Genomic DNA, 12,716 nt, shown 5'->3' on the forward strand with positions numbered 1-12,716 from the left:
CCATTTTTCCAACAGCAAGTGCTGACTTCATGTCTCTATCATATTTTGGCAATTCTCACAATATATTAATTTTTTTATTATATCTGTTATGGTTATCTGTGATATATGTTGTTAATATTGTGACTGTGCCCATATAAAATGGTATACTTAATAAATGTTTTACATGCTCTGTTTCATTGATCAGCCCTGCCCTAATTTCTCTCCCTTTCCATGGGCAACCCTATTCTTTGAGACATAAAAATAATGAAATTAGGCTAATTTTCATTTTATTTATTTATTTATTTATTTATTTATTTATTTTGAGACGGAGTCTTGCTCTGCTGCCCAGGCTGGAGTGCAGTGGCTCCATCTCTGCTCACTGCAAGCTCAGCCTCCCAGGTTCACGCCATTCTCCTGCCTCAGCCTCCCCAGTAGCTGGGACTACAGGCACCCGCCACCACACCTGGCTAATTTTTTTGTATTTTTAGTAGAGGTGGGGTTTCACCATGTTAGCCAGGATGGTCTCAATCTCCTGACCTCGTGATCCGCCCGCCTCGGCCTCCCAAAGTGCTGGGATTACAGGTGTTAGCCACCGTGTCTGGCTGGTGGAAAGTTTTATTGGCCTGGATAAAAGATCAAACCAGCCATAACATTCCATTAGGCCAAAATCTAATCCAGAACAAGGTCCTTAACTCTCTTCAATTATATGAAGGCTGAGAGAAGTGAGGAAGCTGTGGCAGAAAAGTTTGAAGCTAACAGAGATTGGTTCATTAGGTTGAAGGAAAGAAGCCAGCTCCATATCATATAAGTACAAGGTGAAGCGGTAAATACTGATGGAAAAGCAGTAAATTGTGCAGAAAATATAGCTAAGATAATTGATTAATGTGGCTACAACTAAACAATAGGTTTTCAGTGTATATAAAACAGATTTCTATTGGAAGAATATACCATATAAGACTTTCATAGCTAGATGTTAGTGCCTGGCTTCATATTTTCAAAGGACAGGCTGACTGTTATTTTTTGTGGGCTAATACAACTGTTAACCTTAAGTGGAAGCCATTGGTCAATTAACATTCAAAAAATCCTAGGGTCCTTAAGAATGATGCTAAATCTATTCTGCTTCTGCTCTATAAGTGGAAGTGTATTTCCTAGATGACAACACATTTGTTTACAGCATGGCTTACTGAATGTATTAAGCTCAATGTTGAGTCCTACTGCTCAGAAAGAAATTCTTTTCAAAAGATTCTTGCTCATTGCCAGTGCACCTGGTCACCCAAGAACTCTGATAGAGATGCACAAGGAGATTAATGCTGTTTTCATGCATAGTAACACAGTATTTGTTCCATAGCCCATGAATCAAGGAATTATTTTGACTTTCAAGTCTTCTAATATAAGAAGTAACTTTTCGTAAGGTTGTAGCTTCCTTAGACAGTGATTCCCCTGATGGGTCTGGGTAAAGTAAATGGAAAACTTCTGGAAAGGATTTGCCCTTCTAGATGCCATTCAGAACATTTGTGATTCATGGAATGAGGTCAGAATGTCACCATTAGGAGGAATTTGGAAGAAGCTGATTCCAGGCCTTGCAGATACCTTTGAGGGGCTCAAGACTGCAGTGGAGGAAGGAACTGCAGAGGTCGTGGAGAGAGCAAGAAAAGTGGAATTAGAACTGGGCCTAAAGATGTGACTGAATTGCTACAATCTCATGATAACGTATTTACAGATGAGGAGTTGCTTCTTATGGATGAGCAAAGAAAGTGGTTTCTTGAGGTGCAGTCTACTCCTGGTGACCGTGCTGTGAACATTGCTGAAATGACAACAAAGCACTTAGAATATTATGTAATCTTAGTTGATAAAGCAGTTGCAGGGTTTGAAAGGATTGAGACTAACTCTGAAAGTTCTATTGTGGATAAAATGCTATCAAATAGCATCACCTGCTACAGAGAAGTCTTTCATGAAAGGAAGAGTTAATTGATATGCTAGACTTTATTTTATCTTATTTTAAGATATTGTCACAGCTACTCCAGCCTTCAGCAACCATCACCCTTACCAGTCAGCAGCCATCAGTGTTAAGGCAAGACCCTCCACCAGCCCAAAGATTAAGATTCACCAAGGGCTCAGATTATTGTTAGCATTTTTTAGCAATAAAGTATTTTTTAATTAAGGTGTGTCATTGTTTTTTAGACATCACGCTATTGCACATTTATTAGACAATATTATTGTGTAAATATAACTTTTATATGCACTAGAAAACCAAAAAAAATATGTGACTCACTTCATTGTGACACTCACTTTATTTTGGTGGTCTGAACCTACACCCACAACATCTCCACGATATCCCTGTATATGTCTGTTGTCAACAGGAGAAGCACTTATTAGTTTATTATTTATTTGAGATGTAAGTATCTAAAGAAATCAATTTCTTTCACTGGAAGTATGTCTTAAAATATTCAAAGGTATGTCTTTGTATTAGTTTTTTTAATCATCTATGTTCTAGGACTACTATCAAAATGGGATACCATTATAATGAGGATTTCCTGGTGCTTCAATTAACATTTGAATGCATTTCTCAGAGAGATTCCAATGTAAATATATTCTCTTTTACTAATCACACAATCAGAGCAGAACTTTGGGAGGAATGGGGGTTTTAAAATTGCCTAATTATTAAAAATTTCCATAGAGGCATATCTTATTAATTTGTGGTATAGAATATGTATGGTATTATGCCTATTATGTTTAAAGATAATTATAATTTATTTTACTGTTTTCCTACTTTTTCTTTTCATTTAGTAGTTTAATTTGACAATACTTTACACTATTTTGTCTTTTAATTTAAAGGATACAATTTTCTATGGACTCATAATGCCGAGGCCTCTGTGAATGTTGGTATGTGAATGTTGGTTTGCAGTGAAAGATGAAATGTGGTATGAAAATGTTAGGTCGAGGAGAGAAAAAGTTTGGAAACAGCCAGTGTCGGATTAGCGTTTTTGCTCTAACACTTCAGTATTAACTTTACAAATTCTTTAGTGCCTCCAAGCGTGGTGACTCACGCCTGTAATCCCAGCACTGTAGGAGGCTGAGGAGGGCGGATCACGAGGTCAGGAGATCGAGACCATCCTGGCTAACACGGTGAAACACCGTCTCTACTTAAAATACAAAAATATTAGCTGGGTGTGGTGGCGGCGCCTGTAGTCCCAGCTACTCGGGAGGCTGAGGCAGGAGAATGGCATGAACCAGGGAGGAAGAGGTTGCAGTGAGCCGAGATCGTGCCACTGTACTCCAGCCTGGGCGATGAGCAAGACTCCATCTCAAAAATAAATAAATAAATAAATAAACAAACAAACAAATTCTTTAGTGCCTGTGTCTCCTCATCTGGGGAATGGGCACTTATGTAAGGAACTGTGTTGAGAGCTCGGTGAGATGATATATGTCAAGTGTGTGGCATGGTACATGGCACTATTAGCTATTGCATAATTGTGAGTTCAGTGCCTTTCCCCTGTTTTCCACTGGAAGCAAAGAAGGTATATGACGTTGCAAACATGAAGGATTAGTATTCTCTGTAGATAACATAAGGTCATAAAGTGCATTGTATTTAATGTTATTTTTGTAAGAAATGCTTAACTACTATAAATTGTAAAGAGTATCAACTACAATAATATTAATGATAATAGCGATATTTATTGAGTGTTTACCATGTTTCAGGCACTGTCTTTGTTTTTTTTATTTTGTTTTGTTTTATTTTTTTGAGAGAGGGTCTCACTCTGTCATCCAGGCTTGAGTGCAGTGGCGTGATCATGACTCACTGTAGCCTCGACTCTGTGGGCTCAAGCAATCATTACATCTCAGCCTCCCAAGTAGCTGGGACTGCAGGCATGTGCTAACACGCCAGGCTAATTTCTGTATTTTTTGTTGAGACGGGGTTTCACCATGTTGCCCAGACTGGTCTCAAACTCTTCCTGAGCTCAAACAATCTGCTTGCCTCATCGGCCTCCCCAAGTGCTAGTACAGGTGCAAGCCATCGTGCCCAGCCTCAGACACTGCCTTAAACAGCTTGTGTATATTAACACACTTCATCTTCATCATGAAACAGATGAGACACTATTTTCCCAGTTTACAGATAAAGTAAACTGAAGCACAGGAGTTTTAAATTTCTTAGAGGCACACAGGCAAATCGAGATAGAAAGATTCTGTACTTTTTTGCATTAAAATTAAAAACTCAAAACGCTTTCATTTTTCAGGTACAGTCAGTAGTCACCCAAATAAATATATCAACACACATGACCCTTCTTCTCATCTCTATCATTTGCTGGGGGACTCTGCTTTCAGGACTCAATACCCCATCTCCTTGTAGGGAAGTAAGAAGGCAAGAGAAGCAGCCAGGTTTGAGGGCAAAGTTCATTGGAGAGCCGTACTATGGGGGCAATTATTGGTGCTGCGCCTTTTGTTATTTTTAATGTTGAAAAATTACTATTATTTGTGGAGAACAAAGAGGGTACATAGAAAATATATTTAATTTTCAACATGATTAAGTGTAGAAATAGCTATTTTCAGGGAAGTGAGCTCATAAGCAGAAAGAGTACAAAAGAACATTATATCTATAATGTTTTATTGATGTATTCTGATGCCTGGTAAGCTTCTTTATAGCTTTGATCTTGTTTAGTTTTTTTGCTTTTCATCTCCAGATCTTCTATGCCATTTATCAGTTCTTTCATACTTGAATGAAATATTTGTTTATTTTAAGATCATTTCTTGCAGTTTCTGGCCTAGTAAGTATACAATAATTTCAGACCATGAAGACCCCTACTGAAATCTGGAAGAGCATGAAGCCTTTGTAGGTGATCTTAAGATAACATTGTTCTTGGCCTTATGATGAACTGTATATGTATATCTGCTTTGAGACATAATAATTACTTTAATTTTTTAAGGCTTTGATTATATTTAATCTCCTGGCTTGATGAAATGTTAGAGTATAAAGGAAATAAATTTTCCTTCTTAAAAATGTTTTATGATGGTTTTCTCTCCCCGTGGTACTTCCTGATGGCCTGATATTATGTCATGTATAATTGGATTGATGCTCAGTCTGAGAATTTCTTTTTCTTCTTGGCAGCATGGGGTAACCTTGGAAATGTTCTGAAGAGTCAGAGCAAAATTTCTGAAGCTGAAAGCGCCTATAGAAATGCTTTGTATTACCGCAGCAACATGGCTGACATGCTTTATAATTTGTGAGTATGCCTTGCTTTCTCTGGTTTGGTTCATCTTTGAAACCTGCAGTAAGAGGGACTATTGATTTAACTGCTGGAAATGGAGATGATGATAGCTATTGTACTGAAATGGTCTTTTTGTTAATCATGCCTCTGAGACTATTAGGTGGATGGTGGTTGTGATTTCTTTGTTTTGGACCACATCATCAATATTCATGTGTACTTATGTGTTATGCCTGAATTTTGGGGAAGCGGTATGCCATGTTACATAAACATTGGTTTAAATATTTTTTAGTTCTTAAAATGTTTGTTCCATTAATACTTAGATGAGTTCATAAAATAAGCCTGTTACGTATGAGAGTTATGTAAATCATGCATTGATCATTAGCATTATTAATTTTTTGAGACAGTATTTCACTCTGTGGCCTGGGCTAGAGTTCAGAGGCACTGTCATAGCTTGCTGCAGCCTCAAACTCCTGAGCTCAAGCCATCCTTCTGCCTCAGCCTCCCAAAGAGCTAAGACTGCAGGTGCTTGTCACCATGCATGGCTAATTTTTAAATTTTTTTGTAGAGATGGGGACTCACTATATTGCCCAGACTGGTGCCTAACTCCTGGCCTGAAGCAATTCTCTTGCCTTACCCCGCAAAGTGCTGGGATTATAGGTGTGAACCACTGTGCCCAGCCTTGATTATTAATGATAGATTTTGTCTTCCATTAAAAAAAAAATTGCCGTATCAAAGTATGTATAGAATATGCGCTACACCAGAAAAGTGAGTGAGTAAGGTCATGGTTCTTTCTTGTTTTCCTCTTCATAGGCACTGATGATTATTAGTGAGGTTGGGATCATTTAGGATATTATTATATGTTGGGTTAGAAAAATCCCTAGGGGAAAAACTGGTTTTGTTCTTTGAGTGGACAGTCCTAGCTGGTGCAATGAGATGTGAGTAGATAAATGCAAAACAAACTCACATATCTTCTTTGTCTCTTATATTTATGAGAACATTTTGTTTATAAGTAACAGAAATCCAGTTTAAGCTTGCCTGAACACACCAGAGAATGTATAAACTCCCCTAACTGGAAATTCCTGGGTTGACTAGATGCAGGCCTAGTTAGATCTAGTGCCTGATTGTGTTTCAGGAATGTTTCTCCATTTTGTGGCTCTGGTTTCTTCTGGGTTTGCTCCATTTTCTGTGGTACTCTATAACAATGGGAAAGATGACTCCTGTGCCTTTGTGAATATAGATAGCATCCTTATTCTTCTCAATCTCAGAAGGAAAGAGAACTGTTTTGTCTCAGTGTCTATATTAATCCCGGAAAAAGTTGTTGGACTGACCCTCCTGCAGTCCTGTGCCCTCTCTTGGTTGAAACACTGAGTGATGTGGGAGGGGCAATGAGTCACTTCCATTGACAGCACTTCCAGAGTTGGAATGGAATGGAGGCAGACCAGTTCTCTATAGGAAGATGACTGATCCTAGGAAAAATAAGATGCTTGCTGCTTGAGTTTAGTGAATGCTGTGTGATATTGACAGCATCAGGCTAATCTATAAACTTTTAAAATATGTATTTATGCTCTGGTTACCTGAATCTTTTGTATTGGCTAAGTCTAAAGGCACAGATACTTTAAAATAAAAAAAGGAAGAGAGAAACTGTAGCAATAGATAGCAGCATGTTTTAAGAAAAAATATTTTTGATTAAAAATAATAATAAAAAAAAAAGAAAAAAGAAAAATCTAGATATTTAAGGGAAAGCAGACAGGATAAGCTCTGCTTTGATTTTTTGTTCATACGTTGCCGTTGTGTTTAACCTCATAGGCTTTAATACTGGGATCCCAATCTAGCGGCCTGTGGTCTGAATTAGGTCAGCAGATACGTTTTGTGTTGGCTTGCACAGTGTGTAATTTTCTCTTTGTCACCTGGAATTCTTTCACATGAAGCACACCTGCTCCAGTGCACTGTTCCTTCCACCTACTCTCTTCTGTGTCCTGTTTCACCATGTATCTTACCATCTTCTTTGCTGAACTAATTTGAATGTGTATCTGTTTCTTTTCTTGAATGAAAATACATATCTAGGTACTCCTACAAAGGCTCAAGTCCTCTTCATCTAAATAGTGTTATATTACTATATTTTTATTAATATTATTTTTATTTTATGAAAAAGAACCTTATGAGGTTAATATATTCACACATATGTTCTTTACACTTTTTGCATCTGACAGTGATGTCAGAGGAGCCTCTTGCCTTGCAGTACGGGATATTGCCTTCCTGGCTCCCATCCTTCATACATTTTTGGAAGAAAAGTAAGCTGAACAACCAACACCTCTTCACTGAAATGTTTCTCTCTGTCTTATCCATAGTCCATGGTTAACATGTTGCCCACCTCTTTGTGATACCTGTTGGACAAGGATTCAAAGCATTTATCCAGGCTTATTCTTTACTGAGAAGAGAAATGTATTCAATTAGAAAATTTCACTTGACATGCAATTTTAAAATTATATCTTAAGACTTTGTCTGTCTGTGGATGCATATGTAAATCATGACAGCATATGAATTGACCTTCCCAAACCCCAGTGAAAAGTCTTTGCTGGAAAAGTGGTTATTGGCAAGATCAGTTTTTCTCCCTAATTGTTGGAAATGGGTTATGTCATAAGTGCCAAATATAGTTTCACAACATTTTTTACTAATATGATGGGTCTTTAAGCCACACTTATCTGTCACCCTAAACGGAGAAGCTTAAATTCCACAAGAAATATTGGCAATGATTTGAAAGTACTGGCTTTGACAGAATTCTGATATCAATAATTCTATTTTAAAATAGGTAAATTTTTCAATGATTTTAAATCAAATATTTTAAAAAATACACCTACACCTTTGCAATATATAATATTATAAATAAGTTTGGTATCATATTTATAGGAACAAACATTTTGTCTACTTATTTGCATAGGTAGAAAAAGAAAAGTTTTCTCATAGAAAGTTTAGAGACTATTAAAGAGCAAATTTTAGTTTTGAGATGTACATAATTTTCTCTGGTGTGCAGAAGTTACTCCTTGTTCTATCTTAACTCCTAAAAGAGAAGGAAATTTCTTTGCTCAGTCTTTCTAGGACATATAACATGATAATACCTGTTTGAGATAATAGCATGCATTAATCACTTGTCCTATCATCAGTTACAGTTATGTCTTTTAAAGATGTTTATGACAGAGGCATAGAACAAACCTATTTGTGTTAATTGGCATGGAATACCTACATTTGTTCATGCATTTTACAAGGTTTTGGGAATTGTAAGCTTCTGTTAGGCCCTCAGCGTAACAGATGTACATATATTACTCAATGTAATATATGTAATATATGTATATAGTAACATATGTACTACATCTAAGTAGCACATATGAATATTGTTATAGGTAAAGATAGAGGAAAAATAGGGATGATCTTGGAAAATACAAAGTAAACAATCGTATGAGTGATGTAGATTTCTATCTGAAATTTAAGGAACATTATAAGATTGTAAATATTTGAGGACAGCTTTTTTCAGGAATGAAATCAAGTTATATCCAAGAGGTATACACAAAGAGTTATATTCCATGTTTGTAAAATGATGGGATAATTTTAATTTTTTTTCTTTAGTAGCAGTAGCTTTAATTACCTCTGTGTGCTAAATGTTCTTCTTAGTTCTTTACGTACGTTATCATAGTTTTTATTCCAAGGAAGCCTATAACACAAGGAAGCTGAGACTCAGAGGTAGTGTGTCTAAGGTCACACAGAAAGTAAAGAGAGGAACCAATATATGAACCTAAGACATTCTGACTGTGTGTGTAACACTTGTATTTCTTTTTTTAATTCTTTCTTTTTATTATTATACTTTAAGTTCTGGGATACATGTGCAGAATGTGCAGGTTTGTTACATAGGTATACATGTGCCATGGTGGTTTGCTGAACCCATCAACCCGTCATCTACATTAAATATTTCTGCTAATGCTATCCCTCCCCTAGCCCCCAACCCCCAACAGGCCCCAGTGTGTGATATCCCCCTCCCTGTGTCCATGTGTTCTCATAGTTCAACTCCCACTTATGAGTGAGAACATTTGGTATTTGGTTTTCTGTTCCTGTGTTAGTTTGCTATGAACTATGGTTTCCAGCTTCATCTATGTCCCTGTGAAAGGCGTGAACTCATCCTTTTTTATGACTGCATAGTATTCTGTAGTGTATATGTGCCACATTTTCTTTATCCAGTCTATAATTGTTGGGCATTTGGGATTGTTCCAAGTCTTTGCTATTGTGAATACTGCTGCAGTAAACATACTTGTGCATGTGTCTTTATAGTAGAATGATTTATAATCCTTTGAGTATATACCTAGTAATAGGTCAAATGGTATTTCTGGTTCTAGATCCTTGAGGAATCGCCACACTGTCTTCCACAGTGGTTGAACTAATTTACACTCCACCAACAGTGTAAAAGCGTTGCTATTTCTCCATATCCTTTCCAGCATCTGTTGTTTCCTGACTTTTTAATGATTGTCATTCTAACTGGTGTGAGATGATATCTCATTGTGGTATTTCTTCAGGCAGAAATAAACCAAAGGTTTGGGAAAAAAGCCTCAATATATATGTTTCAAATTTAGAAAAAAAATAACCTTTACATAGAGAAATAAAATATTTAGAATTAAATATATTAGAGAATATAAGGTTTTAGTAACTGTTAGTGAGTTTACTGAATTAATGGTATAGAATTTTGTTAAAAAATGTATCATTGGATTTGCACACCTGTGCTAAGAGCTGCCTTCAAGAAGAAAGTGCTACAGAAGGCATTTTTAATTCTAAATATATTAATTATAACGTTGTTTGATATCATTTGAATCCATGCATACAGACAGTAGTTATATAATATGAAATTTAAACAGTAGTTAATTCTATTCTTAATAACAATAGATATCATGCATTTATTGTACAGCCTTGTATTTAGCCTTTTATTCATATTGTCAAATTTACTAAAATCTGTTATTTCATACAAAAAATTATTAAGACCAGGTTTAATAGATTTGCATTATGAGGTTGGTTTGTCTTTTCACGTATAATACATTTTCAGAGACAAAGCAGATGAATCATGGCTCAATGATTTACACTGTCTAATTTTATAAGTATAGAGTTCACTTCTAACCTCTTTACTACACCACTCACTGCAATGTGAAATATAATTGATTTTTAGGCTAAGAAATAGTCAATGTCTTTTCATTGTTGTTATGGATTTGTTTCAGTCTGTTCCAAATGATATTTAAAATGGTAATTCAATAGAACATTAAATATTGTATTAGGAATTAGATTTCAGAATGCAGGTGAATTTAACATGCTATAGTCAATTCTTGATTATCTTACCTAATGGAAGAATTATGTCTGTTGATAGAGATTTTGCTACTGAAAGTTAGTTGTCGTTTTGTTCTGTGTTGTAAGAATCTGAGTAAATACCCAATCCGAGAAGCTAAGAAATGAGCAAGAAAATAAACTAAAAATTTAAGAGAAGTAAAGAGAAAATATAAATAAATCAGAATGCAGAGAAACAATAGGAAGTAATGCATAATCTAAGATCTTGTTCTCTGGAAGATCAGCAGCTCTGGGTAAGGATAATACAGAGCAAATTATAAAATCTCAAATATACAATTTTAAGAATGAGAAAAGAGTTATAACTGGATATATGCTTAAAATAATAAAACACTAATAATATATATGAAAATCCTACTAATATATATACTTCTTCCTGGAAAATATTAATGGTCAATTTGGCCCAAGAAGAGATAGGCAATCTCAATCAAAAACGTTGGAAAACTTTGGAAACAATATTAAGGAATTATCTCAACAAGGAACTGAGTCAAGGCATCTCACAAGTGAGTTCTGTCAAATCTTTGATGAAGTGATATTTCATGCAATAATTAGACTTCTTATGTATTTTTTATTAAGCTAGATAAAACTGATTACAAAGTAGCTGACTACATTTAACACACCCATACACACAAGGACAACAACAACAACAAAATAGAACAAAAAGCAAATAAACAAGAACCATACAACCCACAAAAGGCCAGTTACACAACAAATATAAATGTATATACATGTTTTAAAATTAATATAGTGGATGTAGCCCATATTAAAGATTAAACACCATTATCAGATAGTCTAAGATTTATGGTGGGATATTTAATATTACAATTAAATTACTATACTCTTTCAATTTAAAAAGTCAGAGGATTAAAAAATATCATTTCTAGAAATGCCAAGAAGGCATCTGATCAGCAGCTACCTTGGAAAGCAAACTTATAAATAAACTAGGAATAAATAATTCTGTATCATAATAAATATCTGTCAAAAGTTAATTACTACATTTAGTGTTGAAGCATAGTGGCCATTTCCATTAATATTCAACTTCTTGGGGTAGTGACATTTTCTTATTCATTATTATATCCTGCATACCTAGAAAATTTCCAATTGCACTGATCTTTTAAATAAGTTATGAAATCCATATCAGAGCAGAATGTATCCCATTTTTCAATAAGTGATAAAACTAGTAATGAGTATTAGGAAAACCACATTCTTTGAATTATGTAAGTATATTTTGATCATTATCACTAAACACTTCTGGCTTATAAAGAGCTTTCTTGAATTGGACATTTGTTTCATTTTCTTGCAGTTTCAGAAACAAACACATTTATATTAGGGTTGACTCCTGTATTAGTTTCCTAGGACTGCTGTAACAAAAATACCACAAGGTACATAGCTTAAAATAGAAATTTATCATTTCACAGATATGAAGACTAGAAATTCGAAGTCAAGGTGTTGGCAGGGCCATGTTCCCTCTGAAACCTGTAAAAGAATCCTTCCTTGCCTTTTTCTTGTGGTTTCTTGGCGATCTTTAGCATTTCTTGTCTTGCAGCTGCATAATTCCAGTCTCTGACTTCGTTGTCACATAATGTTATGTGTTTCTATCTTCACATGGCCATCTTCTTAAAAGGATATCAGTCATACTGGATTGGGGCCTACCCATAATATTGAATTACATCTGTAATGCTGTTTCCAAATAAGGTCACATTCTGAAATAGTAGAGGTTAGGACTTCAACATACCTTTTTGGGGGGTTGAGGGGGACATGATTCAACCCATCACATCTCCTTACCTCCCTATTAGTAGCTTCAGTGTAAGAGAGAGGGCCCAGCCAGGAATTTTTAATGGAGAGAGTGAAAGAGTGGGACAAGTAAGACTGTTTTAAAAAGCTAACATTTTGAACAAATGTCAGTGGTGCGTGTGTATATGTGTGTGTATGTATGTGTGTGTATGTATATGTGTGTGTGTATATATTATATATATATCATTATATATGTGTATATATTATATATGTATATATAATATATAAGACATATATATATAATGATACCAAGAAATCTCTTAGGGAGAGGTAGTTTAGGTTGAGACAGCAATAAAAGAAATATGTGGTGAAGAATTGACACCATAGATTCAATCCTTTTTTTTTTTTTTTTTTTTGAGACGGAGTCTT

The 12,716-nt window shown here is 35.3% G+C and overlaps 1 protein-coding gene across 2 annotated transcripts in view; it reads left to right on the plus strand.

The window, feature by feature from the left end:
* Positions 1–12,716, plus strand: part of TMTC2 (transmembrane O-mannosyltransferase targeting cadherins 2) — a 456,255-nt gene that overhangs the window by 237,626 nt on the left and 205,913 nt on the right. For both annotated transcript variants that reach the window (XM_015152361.3, XM_028829760.2), the window contains one exon: positions 5,084–5,198. In XM_015152361.3, the coding sequence (XP_015007847.1) occupies positions 5,084–5,198 (115 nt within the window). The remainder of the gene's footprint in view (positions 1–5,083; positions 5,199–12,716) is intronic.

Source organism: Macaca mulatta, chromosome 11 (assembly GCF_049350105.2).
Source record: "Macaca mulatta isolate MMU2019108-1 chromosome 11, T2T-MMU8v2.0, whole genome shotgun sequence".
NCBI classification, from domain to species: Eukaryota; Metazoa; Chordata; class Mammalia; order Primates; family Cercopithecidae; genus Macaca; species Macaca mulatta.